Source organism: Neofelis nebulosa, chromosome 3 (genome assembly GCF_028018385.1).
Source record: "Neofelis nebulosa isolate mNeoNeb1 chromosome 3, mNeoNeb1.pri, whole genome shotgun sequence".
Taxonomy (NCBI): Eukaryota; Metazoa; Chordata; class Mammalia; order Carnivora; family Felidae; genus Neofelis; species Neofelis nebulosa.
Window position 1 is genome coordinate 29,636,708 of NC_080784.1, and position 26,691 is coordinate 29,663,398.

The following is a 26,691-nucleotide window of genomic DNA, read 5'->3' on the forward strand; positions in this document are numbered from 1 at the left end:
AGCAGTCCTTTCTGAGTCTATAGATCTATTTCATAGGGCAATTTTTTTGGTCTTTATTGTGTTTCAGTTGTCATCTAAACAAATAAATAGGATGGAGAGGAGCTGTGGTGGTATTGGGAGAAATTAGTGTTCTTACTATGACAGGGGGGTAAAAGAAGGGAGGACATTTTAAAATTCTATTTTTCATATGATTATAGCATGGTTTAACCTTTAAGGAGAACAGCAATAGATAAAATTCCATAATAAATTCACCTGAACTTTCAAATTATTTTGTTCTATTGAAATTCTAGACTGTCAACCATTGGTATAAACCACATTGCTAGTCTGAAACACCTAGAAATAAAATACAGCAGTTTCTGAAGCAAATTAGCAAATGATAAGGAATTTTTTTATATCTAGGTGTCTTGTACATACATATCCTTATCCTCATTCCTAAATTATCTTAAAAAATTTTTTTAACGTTTATTTTTGAGAGTGAGAGCAAGAGAGAGCACAAGCAGGGAAGGTGCAGACGGGGTGTGTGTGTGTGTGTGGGGGGGGGGGACACACAGAATCTGAAACAGCCTCCAGGCTCTGAGCTGTCAGCACAGAGCCTAATGTGGGGCTCGAACTCACATACTGTGAAATCATGACCTGAGCCAAAGTCGGACGCTTAACTGACTGAGCCACCCAGGCATCCCCTAAATTATTATCTTAATGGTTCTGTTGTTTTATTTTATGGGTAGTTTTGGCACTTATGTATTATCTTTTGGTATCGTTGCTCAGAATGTTTGAATGGGAAGCTAGGGACAATTTCTACAAAACGGCAAGGGCAAATAACTGCCAACTAAACCGTTCTCTCATATCCCACTTAGCTTTCAAACAGCATTGAAGAAGAAACAGCGAAGAACCTAAAATGTACCTGCTATATTGAGAAGAGGGAGGAGAAAAAAATTTCTAACAACAGGCAATCCACTCTCAACAGAATTTGTAGCAAACTGACCAACAAGATTGCTATTGCAAAGCACCACCAGGCTTAAAGGCTGCTTTATCATATGGACTATTTCTGCAATGGAATTTTATGTGCACAGAGATTTTTGAAATTAATGAAATACACATGTGTATACACACTTCAAAATACACTTTGGTAACTCTTAAGCACGGTCTCTGATAAACAAATGGGCACCAGAAGGAGAGGTCTAGGGAGAAAGGTGTCACTCTTTTCCATTTGATCTATTGACAGTGGTGGCACTGTATACTGGAGGATTCGGGCGCCTAAGTAAAGCATCTGGGACAAAAACCCTTATGTGTTCTTCTCTTCTCCTTCAATCACCAACCTTGGTGGTTTCTCAAGGCTAAAAACAAAACAAACAAACTCATTATGATGTTTTATCTTTGCACACTCTAGTAGTTATGGATCCTCTAAAGTAGAACCATATCGTTCACAGTTCAGTGCCCTTCCTGATTTCCTTTGTTAAACATCATTATTTGTAACGTAATACGTTCAGTAGACCAAGGAAATAGAGGTCAAAGGTAGTATTTGATTCTCAGGGGCCCCTGAAATGATAGCAGTGGTGTATTACTTAGCAACGTAATTTAAGGTTATTTCAGGTACAATGCCATTTCAGGGTGTGATGTTAATTTTTAAAATTCTTTTGTCATGTAGAATGTAAGAAATGATTACAGAATGTGTAGAAACAAGTAATGCTTCCAAAGAATAAGACCTCATACAGATAATAAAAGTATTTCTATAAAAAAATTAAAGCATAGGATGATTGTACAGTTAGTGTAAACAGTTTGATCTTAAGAAGGGCCAGGAACAAAATTTCATTTTGTGTGGCTGAAGAGATACATACATGTGATAAAACTGCCACTTCTTCCTGTTCTTTTGGGTATAAGCACAGATTGCTGCATTATTTTGTTGTTTTTAATACAGATTGTCTTATACTTTCCAATTCTGGTATTCTGTTTTTTTCTTTCACACTCCATTGATACAGAATATTATTAGAAGTTTAGAGTAGGAGGGAACCTTAGCTTCTAGCACAATCTTGTTCATTTTTCATAAAAGGAAGCCATCCTACTGAAGTTAAATGGTTTACTGAGAGTCAGGCGCCTTACACTGGAAGAATTAGGTCTTATTATTCTTTCTCAAATGATCTTTTAAAGGTTAAATAAATAGGGATTTGGTCTTGAGAAGTCTTATTTCTTCCATTTTGTTATATTGATTTCTTTTGCTATAGGCAAACAAAATAGTAAACCACTACCTTTCTCTTCTCTCTTCCTTGTGTATTTGTTAGCTCTAGGCAACAGCCTCATCAAATCCACAACAAATAATAAATAAAATCTTGAAGAGTATGTATTATACTACTCCAAGAAAAATAAGACACTAAGGATTTCTGAATATAGGTATCTCACAAGAAATTCTGTCTTTAATCGGATCAAATAAACAGATTTATACCACCATTTTGATAAAGACAAAAGCCCACAAAAGCATTTTTTTCCCCTAATCTTACACTTGGGAGCAAGTCTAACTTTTAACTACTATGAACATTTTTCTTAGGGATTACTTTTCCTTTTATTTACGCCTATTATTTCCTGGAAACCAATCAACACTTTGAATAGAATAACACAGAAACTATAAAGGGGGGAAATGAGAGGGCAGACAACTCCTATACAATCTTAGAAAAAAGTCAACAACAGAAAAGAAGAAAATGTATATTTCATTAATAAGTATTTCCTTTACATTCACATCACAAATTCACTTCACTGTAGCAGCACTAATTTCATTATGAATAAGTTTTTATTTACTGGTAGATGTCACTGGCCTTAGTAAGACATTTCTCACAAAGAATATTTGAAAGAAGGTAAAGTTTGGAAAACACAATTTACCTGAAAGCACCAACATGGGAAACTCCTTGATTAAGGATGAGAAATTCTTAATTTTTTAAGCAAAACTCGTTCCTGCAGGAGAATTTACCTTCTTTTTGACCCCACTCCTTAAATAAGAAGCAATACCTATAAACCATTTTAAGCTTGAACAAGTAAATACTGGAGAGTTTTACCAATGTTATAGATTCTGTAAAGGATGATGGGTTATTCATCATTAAAATAAACACTTCTTTATGCTTTAAAAATATATATTTAAGAGGGTCCTGTCTTCTAACAACTCTCTCATTTTACAAACAGGAAATTATGCCACCAATTATGGAGATATGTTTTTAATGTTTAAACCAGTGCTTGAATTTTTAAAACTTAATATTTTCATAAAATTTACAGATATTAATCTATTAAAAGATCCTCCTCAACCCTCATATTCTTTAAGATATTTCTAATAGTACTAGATCTTTTCCTCTGGTTGATTTAATTTATAACTAGATAATATCCTTTAAGGTTCCAGCATGGGCCTTTCAATTTTTCAGATAATTTTTTCTTGGTGGTTATTAGAAAAATGACTTTAAACATACACGTTTGATATGAATGAGAAGAGAACTTGATTTTGATTTTTGGGGGGGAGGGGTTTTAAAAACTATTAAAGCATTATGCTAACCTTATTTTCAAACAATTTACTGTTTAATACTCTTCCAGCAGAGAATGGAGATGGTTTAGTTGTACTTGTAACCTCATAGCCCCAAAGTTTTTACTCTCTCCCCAAATCATCATAGTACCCCTTCTGGTCCCAAAGACATCTGATGGACTCTGAGTCCTTCAATGGGGAATCCATGCCTTAAACAATCAGGACTAGTGTTACCCCTTTGTTTAGTACTGGATTTGACTAGGTTGCTAAATGAATTATTCATTAATAACCTCATCATAATAAAGATAAAAGCTCATGTTAACAAATCAAAAGATTTCAACAGTCATAGCACAACCTTTCATTATAGTTCCATTACTTATTTGCTCTCATAATGGCAAGGTCTTTGGATAACAATAAGATATTAAAAGAATTAGTAAAACTTAAGTAATAATTTATTAAAGCTTTAAATATCAGTGTTTTTCATTAGAGAACATAGTTAACCTAACACTTGGTAAAATAGTTTAATATCCTGCCAGTCCTGAACTGTATTACTTTAGGAAAAAGACCAATAGTCTTTTGAGAGAAGGAACAGGGGAAGACAGGAAGGGCAAGGTGGTTAGGGATAGCGAAGGGAAATTAAATATTTATACACTTTAAATTAATATATACACATATTTGCATCTTAAGTTAATATTAATGGGATTCATTCAAAATTTCCTTGAGGTTCCCTTGGTGTAATAATATAATTCAAATTAAGTTTTATGTTAACTAGTACAAGTATGGTATCTAAGTAAAAGGGAAAAAACTCATTTAAAATGACAGATCTAAAACTGATACTACCAGGACATATACACAGGACAGTGTATATATTTTCCTTTGTATGTTTATAAAGAATATATGTATAGACACATATGCTTGTATACTCAGAGTAACTCTAGAAGGATACGCAAGAAATCGGTAACACCGGTTACTTTTCACGGTCTACCTAACCGTAGCGTTTAAATTTTGTACCATACATGTTTTCCCTATTCAAAAATATTGATTAAAAACTACCAAAATAAATTTAATTTTAAAAAACAAGTCAAATTAAGAAAAAAAAAACTTTTTTTTTTTTTACGTTATAGAAGAAAATATACTAATACATATATTGTTTTTCCAAGATCCACCTACATAAGTTTTGGTATCTTTACTTTGTGACAGTAAGCGTGACTTAAAAACTCAACTTTCACATGACCTTAAATTGGGAAAAACACATTTTCCCTGTACCTCATCGCTACAGCACTGTGGACTATGGTCTGTCTCAACAGCATACTAATATCCTTATTTTCTTCCTGTGATGGGTTAGCCATTAGCCACGTTACTTGTGAAATTCAAAAAATCTTTAAGGAAACTTCAGAAGGACTATAAGAATCTTACTTGGCAGTGATAAGTATTACACCTCTGTTATTCTGTTGGCATAGGGTCAATTTTAACTTCTCCTTGTGGTTTACTTTAGATTTTTATCCTGCCAAAGATGTTTGGTGTTTTAGTAAACACAGACTTCAAACTATGTGGTGACTAAGCAAAGCCCTTACATAAAGCTTGGAATAGGATTTTATAAATAGTTCCAATGAAAGACATTTTGAAATAAGCAGGGAAAAAAAATCTCATGTTTATAAAAATTATTTTCAGAATGCCACTTAAAAATTCAAATTAAGTCCTAATCACTTAGATATTAAAATAAACCATAAAACAAAATCTAAAGGAGTGATAGTACATACACCAGCTTTCAATGGTAGCTGCTTAGTAAAAATGAGTGTCTGAGGGTGTATTCCAATTTCATCCTCTTCAAATTGTGCAGCTCAGATAAATGTTTATTTTACTGAAAATATTTGCAAAATTACAATATAAATACATGAATATATTAAGATAGGATGATTATATATAATGTATTCTTATCCATATATATAAAATGAATGCAGTAAATATAGCATATTCTCGATGAATTGTTAGTACACAGTGTTTCTTAGTAAAGTACATACAACCTATTATTAAGCAACAATTATCTAGTTTTCAAATGTACATCTCAGGAAGTTTTTAGGATGAAAGGATACACTAAATCTCCCAATACCCTTTTTGGTTGGTGAAAGTTAGTTCTGCAAATTTTGAAATACTATATTGATTTTAGCAATGGTTCTGAGGCTCTTCGCATTTTCTTAATTTGAAACTTTATTTCTTTAGTCTGGGTGTTTTCTTAATGACACTGTATCAGCCAACCATGCCTTTAATTCTTACACAGTATCATGTACTGTCTTTTTATTAGTTGTTTTAACACACATCAACAATGAAACAGAATTACTAAAAAAATTTTTTTCTGCACAAATTCCCAAAATTAACTTTCAGGGTATTATGGGGAGTCTCAACTAGATATAGTCTCAACTGTAATACTAATCTGGGCTAGAAGTAGTTTTTTATTGATTTTAGTTCTTAAGAATACAAATATGAACTCTACTTTAAGTGTTCATTAAATGTATTGGGAGTTGTTTCAAAAGCATCTTCTACCCTTCTCCGTTACACTGATTTAATGGAAACTTATTATAGCAGTTCCAACACAAACATCTGCATGCAAGAGATCACCCTACAGATTCTAACTACATAGTTATTGAAACACATCCCACCTTTCAAGTGGCATAAATGTACATCTTCTATATACAAAAGGTAAAGTGCATTATTAAATTAGTGAACTGACAGATTGTCTGCCTGGACCATATAGCTTTCAAATAGACAAATGTGAAATTCTCCCATTAGAACCAATTATTTCAAGAGGTTCCAACTAGCTTTTCCACCCTGTCGTTTACTTTTTGGCCATGCTCTTTAGTGCAAATAAGCTTGTGTTTGACTCAAGTTTAAGGGACATGGCAGTTTGGGGTTTTAACAAGGAAAATTATAAAATGTGGCAGAACTTTTAATACTTTTATAATACATTGCATCTTTTGCATATTAAGCAACAGATTAGTGTTGCTTTCAATTGCTAGGAGCACACTGCCAACTATTATGAGGAACCCGTTTCCAAATTTCATACTATTAGCTTATATTATTACAGTTTTGAGTCTATACCACATTATGCTTGGGTTATGTGCAAACATCATCAGTGTTTTAGAATTATACAATGAACTAGTAATTTTGGTTACTAACTTGAATGTTCATTTTTTGACTTCTAACATCCAGTTGCCTTAAGAGTTTAATGTCTTCAAGGCAGGGATCCTATTATTTTGAAGAATACCATGTACACTTGCAGCTCCATTTATGTTACAAATGACAATAAATAAAATGTATATTGCACAGATAAAAATAGTAGCTTATTTTATAAGATACATGGCAATACATGTCTTAATACCAGAGTTTTGAACTGGATCTTATTTGATTATGGCTAATGGATAATTGGGAATTTTAAGTATCAAAAAATTGTAACATCATTTCATTTTTCAATGAATACATATAAAAAAGTGAAACAAAAGGACTGGCAGAAGGCTTAGTGATTCTAAAGTATATTCAATTGCCGGTATATATGCATCTACCAATCTATAGCTTTGAGATGGTAATAACTTTGAAGTATACATACAATGTAGAAGATTTGGCTACTTAACTAATTCTTTACTTAAACAATTAATGCAAAATTAATATTTATATACAATGAATTAAAGATATTTAAGTCTGACATGTATTGTGTATATGTATATATACACACGTATGTATGTATATAGACACACACTCTCAAATCTTATCAGACTAAAAACCAAGAAAGAAATCATTTAGACTTAATGGATATAAGTATTGTACGAGGGAAGGTTTTTAAGAGAGAGTATACAGTCATAGCAATAGTGATAGGAACACTCGAATACTGGAACATGCACAGCTCCAGTTTGCCAAAATCTGACAGGTTGATAATTATTAATAGGCACTATGATGGGCAGGAATAACAATCAGTAGTACAGTAATTCAAGTGCACATCACTCCTTCATATACCAAAAGCTACTTTTTATCAAGTCTACAATAGTTATTTTACAGTTAGGACTGTTTAAAGATCCTTGCTACTTTTAGAGTCTCAACACCCACCATGTGCTATTAACTCTAGTATTTCCAACTATCTTCCAACCTTCGGTTGTTCCATAGTAATCCAGATGGTCCACATTTATGATGAACTAATGAGATTCCTTCATACTACTTGGGGAAACGTGAAATACAATCTGAAAACCAATACCAGCATATATGTCTGGGTTACTGATTGCTTGTTTTTAAATAAGATAAGCCAGTAATATTATTTTCTTAACTCATAACGTTTTCTTAGTGACCTTACTTAAATGTACTTGGGGACAAACTTCTGAAGAAAAAAAATTATTAAAATTATTTTGAACTACTTATGGTATATAAAAGGAGAGCTACATTCTGATCTCAATCCATGCAGCCAGCTCTCATAAATGAGAGCTATATTTGGGGGTTGAAATCAGTGTCTGGCTCTTAAATATGATTATATGGACTTATTGTGTGGGAGGTGAATAAAGCCAAGATAAAAGACAATAGTTTCAATCAGAATAAAATGCAGCTCAACAGATAAAATTCTAGTCAGTTAATACAGGGTGGGTTGGTACACATATACAATATATCCACTTGTTTAAAAATTGCTTAGGTGTTGAAAAATTGCTGTGGCACTTCCTGGAAAGCAATTTTTAATACAGGTAACTGGGTGAGTCTTGTGTAAAGTAAACCTTTTTAAGTATCATAAAGAGCACCTTGGAAAATGCTTGAATTTTCCTTTCAAATATGTTCATAACCAATCTAAAATATTTTCCCAGGCTGAAAATTTATATTCTAAATGCTTTTTAGAAAAAGAGTTGTTTGTTTGTTTGTTTGTTTTTCTGGAATTAAAATACCTGTAAAAGCCAGGTTTATATTGGAAGTGTTGACACGGTTTTAAGGGTAGCAATTGCAAAAGTGCTACTAAAATGTATTATTACAGATGTATTTTTGTATCAGTGAACTGGTGCACCAACCCCTCTGAAATAGTGCTAAAGAAGAAGCATAAAATAGAACACCTTGAGTCCACGATATATTTTGGGGAAAAAAAAAAAACAAAAAACCTCTCACAACCTTCAAATTAGCATGAAAGGCTAAAACACCAAGATTTCCATAGCAAAGCCATAGGATGAAGCCTCCCACTCAACAGTGACATAAAAGTAATTCCTAAAACTTCAGAAAGTCAATAAAAATATATGGTACAGTAAGTAGAGGTAAAGATAGGGTTATAACTAGTTTAGAACAACCAATTAAAACTCTCCCACGGCTTTGATATGGCAACTATAAACTCCAGGGTTACCACAAAATTTGAAATTATAGAATATTGTAGTAGCTGTAAGATTTGACTCTTTAATGGTATGGTTTAATACTGTTATCCAATGAACAACTGATATATTTCTACATGTACTTTTATAAATAAATATATTTGTATTATACTTGAGGTCAATTTCTGTTTCTGTGGTAACTGCCCTACAGGTAAGCTTAGCAGCTTTTAACGAAGTAGGGATGGAATACTTTTTTGGGGAACTTGTTAAATAGAAATTCACACTTCCATATTAAGTATATGTATCTTTTTCAGGATTATGTCATAGTGCAATGTAAATCTTAGTTATGGTATTTAGAAGGTCAGAATGTCACATTTTGTGCTGATTTGCATACTTCAATGGTCTGGAGCAGTTGAAGCAGCTAAACTATTTAGCTCTGGGAAGATCGAAATTCCCATAAGAATTATAATGTTCTACATATAACATGAGAATCAGACTCCTTGAAGTATAAACTACCAGAGGTATTACTAATAACAAAGGGCCAAAAAAGAGGAAAAACTTCTTCAAATGATTATGGATCAGTACTTTTAGCCAATTTTATGATTTAAAATTTTGCCTGATGGAGTTCAAATTCACTCTAGTCGAGGCATTCTTGTTCTTCACCACTGGCCCTTCTGCCATCCATTCTCTTTTCTTTATGGCTGTTGCAAATTTTCCTCATCTCTTCTTCATACTTGATAAAATTCTCCCCAAACCTTGTCCAAGCTTTGAATGGAACAGTAATAGTATTACGGTAAGGTGGCCTCACCTCACTTACCTTCAGGAAAATTCCATATTTATTAGAGCCCACATCAAAGTAGAACCTTTTATTGTCCACTCTGAAAGAAGTCCCCTCTGGGAGTTCAAGTGGGTCATCATCTCCACCTCTTCGTTCTTCTATGTCCCCTTCGCCATAGTCTTCAATTAGCTGAACCAAGGCATCACGAAACTCGATCATTCCTTGTGCTGGGAGCACAATAGTCTGTTCTTGGCCCAAACTGTGACCAAAATAACCTATCATGCCAGTCCCCCGCATCATGGTTTGTCTAATTCTTAGGAAGCGACCCCGCTGATTTTCCTTTAGGTCTAGATAGTATTTCCTATTGTCCCTCTCTATGTAGTCTGTTTTGAGGACACTATGAGGGTGCTCTTCGGACCCTACAGAGACTGGTGGGGAGGGTGCCGAGTGCTTCTGTCTCCTCCTGGACGCTTGCTCTTTGCCGTGGCCATGCTCCTGTCGGTGGCCTTTCAGGCCCAGGTGGGCATAATGCTCGATGAAGTCCCCTAGACAGTCCTTCAGCTCCGCTGCCACAGACAGGGACAGAGTCAGTTTACTCTTTCTGATATTGTCCTGCCGGCCTCTCCCTATCCAGACTTCAGCTATCTTTAGGAACCGGCCCCGGGAGCTTTGCTTCACGTCTAGGTAAAACCTCTTTTTCTGGATGTCCACTCGTTTGGAGGCCAGCTCCTGGATTTCGGCTGCACCCCCAGCCTGATTAGGGGTGGCTGAGGCCGCGTAGTGGGGGTAGTGGGAGTGCTGGGCCTGGGGATAGAGTCTACTCTTGCTTAGGCCAGAGCCCCCTACATTCTTGCCGCCGCGGCCGCGGCCGCCGCCGCCTCCCCTTCGCCTGGCTCTTTCCATCTTCAGCTGCAAGTGACAAACAGACACACGGGGTGGGGTGGGGGAGGGGTGTTGAGAACAATCGCAGACGCCCCTCGGCCTGCGCTGCCCCCGCCTCCGCCCGGGACCCCCACACCGGGCCGCGGTGCACGGCGCCCGCCGCCGCAGCGCCCGGCTCCCGCCTCTGCCCGACCGTCGGCGGCGACAGGCGGCGTCTCCCGGCTCCGCACCGCGCACACAGCATCCCTCCGCCGCCCCGGCCTCCCGCTCGCCGCCGGGCCGCCGGCCTCAGGCTCGGCAGCCCCGGGGTCCCCAGCCAGTAAACACTCACATCGACACTGCCATCACCGCCGCTACCGATGCCCTTCACGACCGCCGCCGCCGCCAGCTCTCGGCCCCTCTGCTGCAGCCGCCGCAGCCGCTGCCCCCCGCCAACTCCCCCGCCGCCGCCGCCGCTCGCACCGTCCCCCGCCGGAGCAGCCGGGCAGGGGCATCGCCTGCGGCGCCCGCCGCCGCCGCCGCCCCTCCTGCGGCCGCTGCGGGGGCCGCCGCCTCTCTTCGGGCACCGGCCCGATACCCGCCGGGAGGGGAGGGGGGGGTGGCGGCGGGGGGCGGGCCGTGGACCCCGCCTCCTCCAGCACAGCCCGCTGAAGGGAAGAGAAGGTCTCGCGCTCTTCCTCGGGGCGCGCCCTGACCGAAGCCCGGCGCGCGGAGATGGACTATGAGTGCGAGGTGACTGGACAGGTGTGAAGATGGTAATGAGGACGGAGGTGGCGAGACTGTTGTGACTTCTCCAGGTTCCTCCGGGATGCAGGACTCTGGCGGCCCACCGGCATCCGCACAGGGACTACATTTTCCGGCGGGCTCAGCGGTAGCGAGAGTCCTTGCGCACGCGCGCCGCCTGGCCCGCTGGGCTTGATGGGAGGGCTGCAGCGCACCACGAATGGAGGACGGGGGAGGGGCGGACCTCGGAGGGAGGGGTGGAGAAGATAGGTCTACCCCAGCTGATAATGTGCCGTGGGCGCCGTGACGCCAAGGCGTGCGCTCTGCGGCGCGGGAATAAGGTCTGTTGAGTTGGTATCCGGCCTGGATGCCTGCCTTCCAGGCCCTGCTGTTGTGGCGCTTCACAATTCATCCAGCTGAAGGAGGAGACCCGTTGAACTGGCTCTTCTCAGGGTAACGTGACCTCCCTACCCCTGTTTCAGCCAGCTCCAGACCCTGGGGTATCATTCTAGCCTTCCCAGACATTGGGGGTGCGTGCTCAGTCCCGAAGAGCAGGCCACTGGGCAGTGTGTAGGAGGTGCGTTAAAACCCGCGACCTCCTGCCCCTTCCCACCTCCGGAGCATACCGGAAAAGGGCCCCCACATGCCGCAGGCCTTCCCAGGGCTTCCGTCAGCCAAAAAGTGAGCTTTCCCATTCCCTCCCACCTTCAGCTTGTGCCACCGGTTGCTTGTCTTGGGCCCTTGGGATTGTACCCTTCGGATCCAGCCTTTACTGCTGCAGAAATGGAGCCACTCCATGTTTTCCTAACAAAGTCGAGGGAAATAACCTATTACGTGTGATTTAGCAAATTAAGTTGGATTTCTTGAGTTTAAATCCTTTAACAGTAAGTTTTGAGTAAAGAGCCGAAGGAAAGCTAGTTCTGTGGCTGGGGTGGGGCGGGAAGTACAAAGGCCCTGAGGAAACCTGTTTGGCGTGTTCAAAGAGCAGTCTAGGAGGCCAGTAAGTTTAAAGCACAATGAGATAGTAAGGGAGAAGGTGGAGGAGATAAAGTCAGACGGGAAAGAGCTGAGGACAGATAGTGTAGGGCCTGGTAGGGTATTTTGAAAATTTGGGTTTTCATTCTGAGGGAGGTGGGAAGCTGTTGGAGAGTTTTGTCAGGGAAACATCATCATCTGAATGATCTTTAAAAAAAAAAAACAAAAAACAAAAAACTGGTAAGGGGCACCTGCCTAGCCCAGTCATTTGAGCCTCCGACTTTGGCTCAGGTCATGAGCTCACAGTTTATGGGTTCGAACCCCGACAGCCTGTCAGCGCAGAGCCTACTTTGGATCCTCTGTCCCCCCTCTCTCTCTGCCTCTCCCCTGCTTGTGCTCTCTATCAAAAAATAAATAAAACATTAAAAAAATAGAAAACACTGGTAAAATATATGTAACAAAATGTGCCACTGAAACAGTTTTTAAGTGGACAGCTCATTGACATTAATTACACTCACTATGTTGCACAGCCATCACCACTATTTAAAAATAATTTTTTTTAATGTTTACTCATTTTTTTGAAAGGAGAGAGAGCACAAGTGGGGGAGGGGCTGAGGAAGAGGGAGACACTGAATCTGAAGCAGGCCTCCAGGCTCTGAGCAGAGCCTGGCACAGGGCTCAAATGCACAAACCCAGAGATCATGACCTGAGCTGAGGTCTGGTGCTTAACTAACTGAGCCACCCAGGTGCCCCCATCACCACTATTTTTAAAACTTTTTCACCCCAAGTTCTAACTGGTTAATTATTCAATAATTCCCCATTGCCCCTTCTGCCTAGCCCCTGGTAACCTCTAATATAATCTCTCTCTATGAATTTGCTCATTCTGGAATCATATAATATTTGAGTTCTTAAACATTTTTTAGTTTTAATTTTTTAAAAAAATATTTGTGCTTTTGCATCTGGCTTATTTCATTCAGCATAATGTTTTCAGGATTCATTCATTTTGTACCGTGTATCAGAATTTAATTTCTTTTGGCACACCTGGGTGGCTTAGTCGGTTAAGCATCCAACTTCAGTTCAAGTCACTCTCCTATGGTTCGTGAGTTTGAGCCCCGTGTTGGGCTCTGTGCTGACAGCTCAGAGCCTGGAGCCTGCTTTGGATTCTGTCTCCCTCTCTGTACCCCTTCTCCGCTCACATTCTGTCTGTCTCTCTCAAAAATAAACGTTAGGGGCGTCTGGATGGCTCAGTTGGTTAAGTGTCCGACTTCGGCTCAGGTCATGATCTCACGGTTCATGGGTTCAAGCCCTGTGTTGGACCCTGTGCTGGCAGCTCAGAGCCTGGAGTCTGCTTTAGATTCTGCCCCTCCTTTTCTCTCTGCCCCTCCCCAACTCATGCTCTGTTTCTCTGTCTCAAAAATAAACAAACATAAAAAAATTTTAAAAAAACGTTAAAAAAATAGAAAAGAACTTTTGGCGGAGTAATATTTTATTGTGTGTTTATATTCCGTTTTATGTTCATCTGTTGATGGACACTTGGTTTTTTTTACCACTTTTGGCTATTGTGAATAATGCTGCAGTGAACACTGGCTTACAAATATCTGCTTGAGTTCCTGTTTCCAATTCTTTTGGGTATATATCTAGGAGTGGACTTGCTGGATCATGTGATAATTCTGTTTCAGTTGTTGAGGAGCTAACTGCCCAACCACATTGGCAGCACTGTTTTACATTTAACCAGCAATGTGGTAAAACTTCTAGTTTCTCCATATCTTCTCTAAATAATTTTCTTCCTCTTTCATATAATTCTTATTCCTAGGTGATGAAGTGAAGTGATATCTTATTGTGGTTTTGATTTGCATTTCCTTAGTGACTAATGATGTTGAGCATTTTTTTTTCATGTGCTTATTGGCTATTTGGTATATCTTCTTTGGCGCAATGTCTGTTCAAGTTTTTGCCCATTTTTATTTTTTTTAAATTTATTTACTGAAAAATTTGTTAATGTTTATTTATGAGAGACAGAGTGTAAGTTGGGGAGGGGCAGAGAGGGAGGGAGAGAGAGAGAATCCCAAGCAGGCTCCTGTCAGCGTGGAGCCTGATACAGAGCTTGAACTCATGAACTGTGAGGTCATGATCTGAGCTGAAATCAAGAGGTAACTGACTGAGCCACCCAGGTGCCCCTATTTGTTTTTGTTTTTAGTGGAAAACACTTTATCACAAAGTGATTGCATACTCAGGAAATATCTGGCCTCACTGTGCTAAATCAATGCATTCGGCTTGTCCTCTGCAGCCTAGTGTCTATTTCCACCTTCAGCCATCTTTAAATGGGACAATAAAGGACAAGAGAGTAAAGAGCTGGATACATTAATAGTCTTAACAGCATGGTGGTTGTATTCTATCAACTTAGTTGGATCTGTTCAGGTAACTTTTTTGTTTCCCTGTACAAGTCACAGTGCTTAATGAAGACTGCTGTGAAAAGCACTATTTTCCATTTGCACACAGCTTCCATATTCCCTGATCCCTCTGCACGGTTTTTAACAGTCACCCTTTATATTCAAAGCCTGCTTTGTATTGTCTTTCTCTCAAAGAGTTTTAAATTTCCTCCAAAAGTCCTAGGTGATCAGAAGCTACAGATATTTTGTAGCCACATCTACCCCTATGACTGGAAAAGGGAGAAATTGATTTTGTAAGAGATACACTGAGAAATCAAATCCAGGATTCACTTTGTTCTTAAAACAGAGAATGAAACCACTGACTACCAAATGTGCTTTGATAGCTACTTTTAGTTTCCAAACTTCTATTTCACTTTCCCAGATTAATTCAGTATTAAGTTTCAGGAAATAAAATAATTATGTAGTTAAACAGAGATACTTATACAAACAAGAACTGTGTTTACAATGTACCAATCTATTAAAATCAACAATAGACATAGATATTTAGAACTAAACCCCCAGCCAAGTAGACTAGCACTCACCATTTGCCTAAGCCCCATCCAATGACAGTAAACATCCTGTTGGAATCTGCTCCAAAAACAAAAGCTTTACCAACCAAATGTCAAAGTAAACAGGTAGTAAAGACCTATTTGATACTAGTAACCAGTGGTATCATTTTCACTCTTTAGGGTTTAAGTACAAGTAAATGTTGGTATTTTTTCTTTTAAGTTGGCACTATTATAACTTTTTATTTGGTAGTTTTTAAGAAGTTCCCTAGGTTGCTGGTTCACATAGACTTAAATTTTCTAGCCATAAGCCATCTGAATTAAAGGAAATAAGTAAAGACATTCTACTATTCAGAAAAAAAAAAAAACCCAGCCAAATTTACTATAGTTTACATGAAATGCTATTCCCCTCTCCCCCAAACTATGAACCACATATAATAAAAGCTGTGATAGTCCTGATGTCAAGGTTATAAGATTTTTCTAACTCTGTAAATCATGTAAAGAAGAAAAGTTAAGGAAAGTGTGTTTTTAGCACTAAGAATATTTTAATTAGGAACAGAGTTAGGTCTCTCTTGAAAGGGAGAGTCATAATAGCTGGTCACATATCTTAAGTTCGCTGAAGAAGTTACTACTCTGGCCCACTCAACAGTGGAGAAGAGGGTTTGATCAGCCATTTTGCACATAAACCCAAACGTGCTCAGCTTTTTGTGCTTGCTTTAGTTAGCTTGCTCTTGCTGCAAATAGGCCATGACTTTGGCCTGGACTTGAGGCTCATCTGGTTCACACTTCACGAGTTGCAGTATCAGATGTGGGATGCTTGCTGGGGAGCTTGTCTGGTAACTGTCCATGGAGGAATATAACCCGTTATTGACTCCCGTGAGCTGGTGTCAGGGTCTGGGTACTCAGACTTGATGGCCTGGCTAGGGGACTGAAGTAACCCTTGCGGGCTGCAATGAGGTGGCATTGTCATGCTAATGGAGGATGTTAGAAAGGGACTTCTGTCATAGTCTGTAGGAGGCAAGGCCTTTGGAGGCCTTTGGAGATAAAATGCATGTTCTGAATTGCAGAAGAGATTCTGAGCTCAGAGGGCATTGCTTGGATCATGGGAGACATGGCTTCTAGCTTAAGTCCACTGGCTCGGATGAGGGCTTTTTTCTGTTTTAGAGACCCATCTGTCTTGTACATTGGCCCAGATTTATTCCTTCCCCTGTGCATTTGGTTGGCCCTTTACTGCTTCTAGCTTCATTCCAACACAGAGACATTTTTTAAATTGACAGTAAGAACAACGCTTTCTCTGTGTTTTATCAATTTGGCAGTTCTGGTGTTCTATACATGTGTACCTTTTATTATTTTGGACTGTGCTTGAAAAACCCTTTGCAGCTTTCACAGGTGAGGAGTCCATAACGGTATCCAAACACTTTATCGCCACACACTGGACAGAGCTCTTCTTGATCTTCATCATAGGAGTAATTCAGCATTTTAAACTGAGACACTTGCATGTTTTCCGGCATCTGCCCCTGTTCCCCATGCGACTGAGCCAGTCTCAGGGCTTCAGTCCCCACTTTGGGCAGCATGATAAGGTGGCTCTGGGTGGAGATAGGGAGTCCTTGTCTGTCCAGAAACCCAGCACCTCCCTCTCCTGCCTCATTTACACCTCTCGTGTGTCCAAGAGCAGTCCTTCCAGCCCCAAGGGTGAGGGTGCTGGGAAGAAAGGGGAAAGATGAGGAGAAAAGGAGAGGTGAGTAGGACAGAGGAAGGCTGGGATGAGGGGTGATGACAGTCCCTTTGCCCATTTTTAAATTGAGTTGTTTATCTTTTTGTTATTGCATTGTATGAAATCTTCATAGTATATTCTCTTTATTAAAACACTTACCAGAAATATGATTTGCAGATATTTTCTCCCATTCTGTGGATTGTCTTTACACTTTTGGATAATGTTCTTTTATTCATAAAAGTTTTAAATTTTGATAAAGTTCAGTATATCTATTTTTTCTTTTGTTGCTTGTGCTCTTGTTGTCATGTTTAAGAATTTTTTCCCAAGTCCAAAGTCATGAAGATTTACTTCTATGTTTTCTTCTAAGAGTTTTTTATAGTCTTAGTAGCTCTTATATTTGAATCAATATATTTTGAGTTAATTTTTGTATATGGTGTGAGATAGAGGTCCAAGTTCATTGTTTTTGCAGGTGGAAATCCAACTGTCTCAATATCATCTGTTGAAGAACTTCTTTTTTCACTGAATGGACTTGGCATCCTTGTCAAAAATCAGTTGGCCATAAATGTAAGAATTAATTTCTGGAAGCTCAATTCTGTTCCACTGATCTATATGTTTATTCTTATGCCAGTACAACACTATTTTGGTCACTGTAGTTTTGTAGTATGTTTTGAAATTGGAAAGTGTGAGTCTCCAACTTTATTCTTTTTGAAGACTGTTATGGCTATTCAAGGCCCTTGAAATTCCATAAGAATTTGAGGATTGGCTTTTTCATTTCTGGAAAAAAGGCTGTAGGAGTCTTGATATTACATTGAAGCTGTAGTTAGCTTTGGGTAGCATTGGCACCTTATCAATGTTAAGCATTTCTGTCCATGAACATGGATGTCTTTCCATTAATTGGTATCTTTAAAATCTTTTTCAGCAGTGTTTTGGAAGTATTCAAGTTTTTCACCTTCTTGGATAAATTTACTGTTAGGTATTTTATTCTTTTAGATGCTATTATAAATGAAATTACTTTCATAATTTTTTTTCAGATTGTTCATTGCTAGTGTGTAAAACACAGCCGGCTTTTTGTATATTGATCTTGTATCCTACAACTTTGCTGACTTTTCTTATTAGATCTAGTGGATTTCTTGTGGATTCTTTGGGATTTTTGTATGTAGGATCATGTCATCTGTGAATAGAGATAGTTTTAATTTTTCATTTCCAATTTGAATGTTTATTATTATTATTTCTTTATGTCTAATTTCTCTGGCCGGAATTTCCCAAACAGTGTTGAATAGTAGTGGTGAAAGTGAATATCCCTGCCTTGTCCTTTTTTTTTTTTAATTTTTAAAAGTTTATTTATTTTGAGAGAGATTGAGTGGGGGAGGGGCAGAGAGCGAGGGAAGAGAGAATTCCAGGCAAGCTCCACACTGTCAATCTTTTCACCACTGAATATATTAGCTGTGAATTTAAGTGTATTTATTTATTTCAGGGGGTGGAGCAGAGGGAGAGGGAGAGAAAGAATACCAAGCAGGCTCAAACTCACGAACCCTGAGATCATGCCCTTAGCCAAAACCAAGAGTTGGACACTTAACTGACTGAGCCACCCAGGTGCCCTGCTTTGGATTTTTGATAAATGCCTTTTAACATATTGAGGAAGTTCCTTTCATTATTAGTTTTTTGAGTCTTTTTTTCATCATGAAAGAATGGTGGATTTTTCAGATGTTACGTGTGTGTGTGTGTGTGTGTGTGTGTGTGTGTGTGTGAACTGAGATGATTATGTGGTATTCTTTCATTCTATTGAAGTGATACATTTGCACTGATTCATTTTCTTTTGTTGAACCACCCTTGCATTCCTGTGATAAATCTCACTTGGTTATGGTGTATTATTCTTTAAATTGAATTATCTTTTAACAGAATCACTTTGGCCACTGTTTTGGGAATAGATTGTAGAGATAAGGAGATAAGAGGTAGTGTGGCTTGAACCAGGATTTTAGCTATGAAGGTGGTGAGAGAAGGTGGATTTCAGCTTTATTTTGAAGGTAAAATTTTTACTGCTAGATTGGATGTGAAGTGTGAAAGGAGAAGAGTCAAGGATAACTAAGGTTTTTGGCCTGAGCAATCAGAAGAAGGATGGAGGTGCATTTACTGAGAACTGTAATTTATAGAAGGAGTAGTTTGGGGAGACTTTTATACATACCCACTGTGATTTGCCCATTAGACACTCAAGTATTTAGTAAATAAATAATTGGACATACAAGATTGAAGTTCATAGGAGTGGTCTAGGTGGTTTATATAAGTTTGTAAGTTGTTAGTGTGCTATAGATAATTTTAAAGCCATCAGACTGTTATCTTCAAGGGAGTGAATGTAGAGAAGAGAATGAAAAGGTCTATGACCTGAATCTAGAATGCTATGAGGTTTAGAGATTGGGGAGTTAAGGAAGGACTAGCAAAGGTACTGAGAAGGATTCTTACTGATACAGGTGGAGAATAATTGTTACAGATGCTTAATAAAGTGTTTGAAGAAGGATGATGTGGGGGGTGCCTGGGAGGCTCAGTTGGTTAAGTGTCCAACTGTTGATTTCTGCTCAGGTCATTATCTCATGGTTTATGAGCTCGAGCCCCGCATTGGGCTCTGTGCTAATGCTGTGGAGCCTGCTTGGATTTCTCTCTCTCTCCCTCTCTCTCTCTCTCTGCCCTTACCCTGCTTGTATTCCATCTCACTCTCAAAATACACAAGCAAGCAAGCAAACAAACTTCTCATAAAAAAAAAAAAAAAAAAAGAAGGTGGATATGACTAATTGTGTTATATGTGGCTGGTGTATTGAGCCAGATGAGGACTGAGAATTGACTGTAGGATTTGGCAACATGAAAGTCTTTGGTAAACTTAATATGAGCTCTTTTGGTGGGGTGGAGTGATACAGTGAGTTTAAGAGACAATGGAAGGAATAGAAATTGAGACACTAGTGTAGATGACTCTTTTGAGTAGTTTTTCTATAAAGGGGAGAAAAAGAATGGAGCAGTTAGCCCAGAGTCAAGTTTGTGTTTTTAAGATTGAAGAAATTGCAGTATGTGTATATACTGATAGGACTTTGGGACTTTTCTGGTAGACTAGTAGAGAGAGCAAAACTGGTGATTTGGGAGAGAGGTGAAAAGTGCCCGTGAGTAGATGAGAGAGTATGGAATCTAGTACACACATGGAGGGGCTGGATTTAGGCACACAGATAGCTCACAGGAGATATATAAATGTATATGTATCTATACATATATGTATATTCTGTTTCTATATATATACATATATATGTATGTGTGTGCATATATGTGTGTCTATCCTGGTACCTATGTCAATATTGATGTCAATGTGTATATGTAGATTTCTCCGCCTCCTTAGCATGGGCAAGTTCCCAATTCCTTATTGTGAGAGATATATACTATAATATATATACATATATATATATGATTGTATACATTATATGTCATTATAGATTTTATTATATGCATATATATACAGATACTATATATATACACCACCTATATACATATATGCATCTATGTCTATAAGTAATCTGCAGTTGGCAAGCTGGAGACATAGGAGAGCTGAAGGTACAGTTCTAGTCCAAGTCTGAAGGTCTGAGAACCAGGAGAGCTGATGGTATATGCTTCATTCCAAGTCTGAGTTTAAAGGCAGGAGAAGACTAATGACCTAGCTTGACTGCAGTCAAGCAGAGAGAGTGAATTTTTTTGTACTCAACCTTTTTTTTTTTTTTTTAATTTTTTTTTTTAATGTTTATTTATTTTTGAGACAGAGAGAGACAGAGCATGAACGGGGGAGGGTCAGAGAGAGGGAGACACAGAATCTGAAACAGGCTCCGGGCTCTGAGCTGTCAGCACAGAGCCCGACGCGGGACTCGAACTCACGGACCGTGAGATCATGACCTGAGCCGAAGTCGGCCGCTTAACCGACTGAGCCACCCAGGCGCCCCATGTACTCAACCTTTTTGTTCCATTTAGGCCTTCAGCAGATTTGAAGCTCACCCACATTAGGGAGAGCAATCTGTTGTATTCCATCTACTGTTTGAAATGTTGGGGCGCCTGGGTGGCTCAATCAGTTAGCATCAGACTTCAGCTCAGGTCATGATCTCATGGTCAGTGGGCTCGAGCCTCATGTGGGGCTCTGTGCTGATGGCTCAGAGCCTGGAACCTGCTTTGTATTCTGTGTGTGTCTCTCTCTCTCTGCCCCTCCCCCACTGGTGCTTTGTCTCTGTCTCTCAAAAATGAATAACATTAAAAAAAAAAAAAAAGCAAATGTTAACTTCATCTAGAAACACCCTGACAGACATGCCTAGAATAATTTTAACTAAATATCTTGGCTCAGTGTGGCCCATTCAAGTTGACACAATAAAACTAGCCATGATGGCAGAGTATATGGGCATAGATACAATTATGTGAATACATTTCAGGGTAAGGACATATGGAAGTTCTTTTTTAATTGCTTTTATTTTCAGTGAAATCTGAAGTAAGGTGGTCAGCTGAAAGTGAGGATGGGGGAGGAGATATGATAGGTTTAAGCAGAGAGGAAATGATATGAAATAGTTATTTAAAAAATTTTTTTTGAATGTTTATTTTTGAGAGAGAGAGACAGCGTGAGGTGAGAAGGGGCAGAGAGAGACGGAGGCAGAATCTGAAGCAGGCTCCAGGCTCCAAGCTGTCAGCACAGAGCCTGACACAGGGCTTGAACCCTGGAACCATAGGATCATGACCTGAGCCAAAGTTAGACACTCAACCAACTGAGCCACCCAGGTGCCCCTGAAATAGTTATCTTAGAAGGAGAGGATAGGAAATAGATAAGTGAAAAGTTGTAGAATTGCTAGGAAGACTTTTGGTGGTCATAAATTTAAGGTGAGACCGGTCAGCATGGTTGGGTTTTTCACCTGCTGCATTCAGTTAGCTGCATAGGTACAGGCATAGAGTAGGCAGAGAATTTGTTTTCTTCAGGCAGGGTGAGAGTTTTAACAGGAGAGAATAATGAAGCCAAAGATGCACAATGAAGCTAAGGGAGTATGAAAGTAAGTGGTTATAATTTTGCAATTTAAACTGCTCAAGGAGGAAGTAAGGGCTACCTGGTGGTGAGGAGAGTGGAAAAGTAGGACCATTGGATTATAGGTCCTACTTGGATCAAAGGATTGTTTGAATTGAATTTCTAAAGGGAATGAACTTGGAAAATAGGAGATGTTGATTAGAGAATGAGATGCTTAGAATTGAGATTATGGAAGGATTCAGTCATTGGTAATGACATGGCATCCCTATGGGAACAAATGAGCAGAGCAGGGTGTAGGCAAGACAATTGGAGACCTAGTCAGAAAACTGAGAGGCACTGTCTTTGGAAATTTTGCATCAAACGTTGTAAGCCCTTGGACAAGTAGAGAGGAAAAGAGGTAGGATGTAGATATAAATGATTATAATACTGATGGTGATGGTCCATTAACATGCAACTCAAATATCACCAACTTGTTCTATACCCAACACTGAAAAGTTAGATATTGAGTTACATATGGATATATTGCAACTCATAGTCAACCCACAACGCCTTCACGGACTTCTGTTCTTTGACCAAAGTGTTCTTATAAGAGTGGCAGGTGATGGATGACATCTTTTCTTAGTTGTTAATTTGAAGTCTTTCACCAAAGGCTTATTATAATGCTTCTGTAGGAATTTTTCCTGGCTTTCTGGGTAGTCTTCTTTGCCTTGTCTTCTCTCTCAGGGTTGTGAATAATTTATTGGTGGAAAGCAGGCAGAGAGGTAGGAGTATTCCATGACTTAGCAATTTCATGTCTAGGAATCCATCCTATAGAAATAATAATATGAATGCCTAAAGATACACATAAGGGTGTTCATTGACCATTATTTGTGATAAAACTTGTAAGTAAACTGTCATCAATAGGGAATAGTTAAACAAATTATGATAAAGAAAATGGAATTCTGTATAGTCTTTAAAAAATCAGTTCAAGAAGTAGTATTAGATTTTATTTATTCCATCCCATCAACAGGGATGTTATCATTGCAACTAATGAAAAACCCAAGTCAAACTGGCTTTAGCGATAAAAGTTTAGCTTATTTAATTGATATATCCTAAGATACAGTGGCCTGAAGGCAAGTTCAGTTAGAGCTCTGACTATTTTTCTGGCCCTGTGCTTGACCTTTTTCCATGCAGAAGGCAAGAAAGTGCTTTACTTTTGGAGCAGTTTCTTGTATGGCTGTAAGATGGCTGTGCGCATCAACCATGGTGATATATTTCTTCCTTCATGTCTAGCTGGAGCAAAAGCATCCCATCTTATACATTGTAAAGAGAATTCTGAGGACCACTTTGCATTTGACAGTTATGGACAAAGGATGGAGACCAGAGAACTGAGAGCTAGGTTATAGTTCCTGCCCCTGAATTGGTTATATGGTAGGGGGAATGGAATTTCCCCACTGATCTTAAAACAATTGGGTTTCATTCCTGGTACTGGTGATGAGGTTATTCTCATCGAAAAAACTTTGTTATTAACATTGGGGGTGGGGGGGGGGTGGGGGGGGGTGGGGAGGGCAAAATGGGTTTGTTACTTCCTTCTTTCTAGTGTTAAGGTAATCAGCCTATTTTTGCTCCTCTCATTCATGATTTTATTAAAACCATGAGAATTTGTTTATCCTCAGCATCCCAAGTTGGAAAAATATAAGTCACTATTGATTTCATTATTTACAGAGGCTCATATTACTCTCAGATTGAAAGAAGGAGGTAGATAAGAGGGAGGGTGGGAGAGAGAAATATGGTTGTTGAGAAACAAATTATAGAATCTTAAAACTCTCCCTTCACATACCTGACCTCAATTCCATTTTTTTTCCTATAGGGATCCCTATTAACTGATACATATCCTTCTGGATTGTTCTTTGCATTTACATTTTGTATTTTAAGTTTTAAATAGAATTTCATTTTTATTTTTATAAGTTTTTTTAATGTTTGTTTATTTTTGAGAGGGGAGGTGGAGAAGGGGTAGAGAGAGCGAGGGAGACACAGAATCTAAAGCAGGTTCCAGTCTCTGAGCTGTCAGCACAGAGCCTGATGCAGGGCTCAAACTCATGAACTGTGAGATCATGTCCTGAGCCAAAGTCTGACACCTAACTGACTGAGCCATCCAGGCACTCCTCATTTTGTATTTTAAAATTTAAATGGTAACTACTACTTATACTTAGTTTTTCCTGTTTGACTTTACGTATGTTAATAGAACTTGTCAGTAGTTCTATTGTATTTTTTTATGAACTTCTTATTCCGTATTATTGTTTATTTACTTTTTAAAATTTAGATTTAAGTTAGTATACGTTAACATATGACGTATTGGTTTCAGGAGTAGAATCCAGTGATTCATCACTTACATTTAACACTCAGTGCTTATCTCAACAAAGTTCCCTCCTTAATGCCCATCAACCGTTTAGCCCATCCCCCCATCCACCTCCCCTCCAGCAACCCTTAGTTTGTTCTCTGTATTTAAGAATCTCTTATGGTTTATTGCTTCTCGGCCTTTTGGCTGAGATCAAGTGAAGAATCTCATGGTTTGCCTCCCTCTCTGTTTTTATCTTATTTTCCCTTCCCTTCCCCTGTGTTCATCTGTTGTGTTTCTTTAATTCCACATATGGGTGAAATCATATATTTGTCTTTCTCTGATTGACTTATTTCGTTTAGCATAATACATTCTAGTTCCATCCACATTGTTGCAAGTGGCAAGATTCCATTCTTTTTGATTGCTGAGTAATATTCCATTTGTGTGTGTGTGTGTGTGTGTGTGTGTGTGTGTGTGTGTGTACACCACATCTTCTTTATCCATTCATCAGTCAGTGGACATTTGGGCTCTTTCCATAATTTCGCTATTGTTGATAGTGCTGCTATAAACATTGGGGTGCATATGCCCCTTCGAATTAGCATTTCTATATCCTTTGGATAAGTTCCTAGTAGTGCAATTGCTGGGGCATAGGGTAGGTCTATTTTTTGTTGTTGTTGTTGTTAATTATTTTTTTTCAATATATGAAATTTGTTGTCAGATTGGTTTCCATACAACACCCAGTGCTCATCCCAAAAGGTGCCCTCCTCAATACCCTCACCCATCCTCCCTGCCCTCCCACCCCCCATCAACCCTCAGTTTGTTCTCAGTTTTTAAGAGTCTCTTATTCTTTGGCTCTCTCCCACTCTAACCTCTTTTTTTTTTTTTTTTTCCTTCCCCTCCCCCATGGGTTTCTGTTAAATTTCTCAGGATCCACATAAGAGTGAAAATGTATGGTATCTGCCTTTCTCTGTATGGCTTATTTCACTTAGCATCACACTCTCCAGTTCCATCCACGTTGCTACAAAGGGCCATATTTCATTCTTTCTCATTGCCACGTAGTACTCCGTTGTGTATATAAACCACAATTTCTTTATCCATTCATCAGTTGATGGACATTTAGGCTCTTTCCATAATTTGGCTATTGTTGAGAGTGCTGCTATAAACATTGGGGTACAAGTGTCCCTATGCATCAGTACTCCTGTATCCCTTGGGTAAATTCCTGGCAGTGCTACTGGTGGGTCATAGGGTAGGTCTATTTTTAATTTTTGGAGGAACCTCCACATTTTTTTCCACAGTGGCTGCACCAGTTTGCATTCCTACCAGCAGTGCATTTTCCGAATCCTTGGCAACGTCTGGTGTTTCCTGAGTTGTTAATTTTAGCCAATCTGATGGGTGTGAGGTGGTACCTCAGTGTGGTTTTGATTTGTATTTGCCTGATGATGAGTGATGTTGAGCATCTTTTCATGTGTCTGTTAGTCATCTGGATGTCTCCTTTGGAAAAGTGTCTAGTCATGTCCTCTGCCCATTTCTTCACTGGATTTTTTTGTTTTTTGGGTGTGGAGTTTGAGTTCTTTTTTGGATATGTCGTTTATTTAAGTGTTAATTTACCCTACTAATTACTTCTAGTATTTTTGTTATTACAGGCTGATATAATGTATACATCTTTGTGCATATATGCATGTATTTCCATAGGATAGATATCATTGCGGGCTTAAAGGGTATGCAGTTTAAAATGTTGATAATGGGGGCGCCTGGGTGGCGCAGTCGGTTAAGCGTCCGGCTTCAGCCAGGTCACGATCTCACGGTCCGTGAGTTCGAGCCCCGCGTCGGGCTCTGGGCTGATGGCTCAGAGCCTGGAGCCTGTTTCCGATTCTGTGTCTCCCTCTCTCTCTGTCCCTCCCCCGTTCATGCTCTGTCTCTCTCTGTCCCAAAAATAAATAAACGTTGAAAAAAAAATTTAAAAAAAAAATAAAAAAAATAAAAAAAAAAATAAAATGTTGATAATGTCTACAAAATGTCTTTGAAAATGATAAGGCTGGTTCCTGTTCTCTTGAAAATATATTGTATATGATTAACCTTTAAAATTTTTGCTGACAGTGGTTTATCAGAATTATAGACAGTTTTGTTGGCCTCATTCATTGAGTACTTTATTCTTTCTTGAAGATGAGAAATCTCCTTTATGGTATGTCAGATTTCTATATTTACATGGATCTGTTTCAGAACATGGTATATTTTATTCTGTTGATTTGTATCTCTTTTTATACCAATTCCACATAATTTGAATTACTGTTGTTTTGTACCATTTCATATTCAGAGTGAGCTTCCCCTTATTGGTCTTATTTTTCAAAAAAATATTTACTACTTTTGAGCATTTTCTTTTCCTAGAGAACTTTAATATAAACTTGTGTGATTTGATGAAAACTGCTAACATTTTTTCTTGGTATTACTTCTTGAGTGTACTGATTTAATTAATGTGGTTACAATTTTGAGACTAACCATCCAGAAACTAAATGTGTCAAATAGCTCTTTTTGGACATCC

The 26,691-nt window shown here is 38.8% G+C and overlaps 2 protein-coding genes and 1 pseudogene across 6 annotated transcripts in view; 1 reads left to right on the forward strand and 2 right to left on the reverse strand.

The window, feature by feature from the left end:
- The window catches only part of PURG (purine rich element binding protein G), a 37,564-nt gene extending 26,653 nt beyond the window's left edge, over positions 1-10,911 (reverse strand). Inside the window, exons 1-3 of one of the 3 annotated variants that reach the window (XM_058720220.1) lie at positions 10,803-10,911; positions 9,629-10,498; positions 7,387-7,388 (exon numbers count right to left, since the gene is read on the reverse strand). In XM_058720220.1, the coding sequence (XP_058576203.1) occupies positions 7,387-7,388; positions 9,629-10,492 (866 nt within the window). In that variant the 5' untranslated portion in view covers positions 10,493-10,498; positions 10,803-10,911. Of the gene's footprint in view, positions 1-2,382; positions 10,499-10,802 lie in introns of those variants that run through there. The other 2 variants (XM_058720218.1, XM_058720217.1) reach the window with 2 other exon arrangements.
- A 240-nt stretch (positions 10,912-11,151) lies between these two features.
- Positions 11,152-26,691, forward strand: part of WRN (WRN RecQ like helicase) — a 154,065-nt gene continuing 138,525 nt past the window's right edge. For all 3 annotated transcript variants that reach the window (XM_058720211.1, XM_058720213.1, XM_058720212.1), the window contains exon 1: positions 11,152-11,647. The gene's annotated coding sequence lies outside the window, so the exon portion shown is untranslated. The remainder of the gene's footprint in view (positions 11,648-26,691) is intronic.
- Positions 15,687-16,684, reverse strand: LOC131507956 (nuclear receptor subfamily 5 group A member 2-like; annotated as a pseudogene).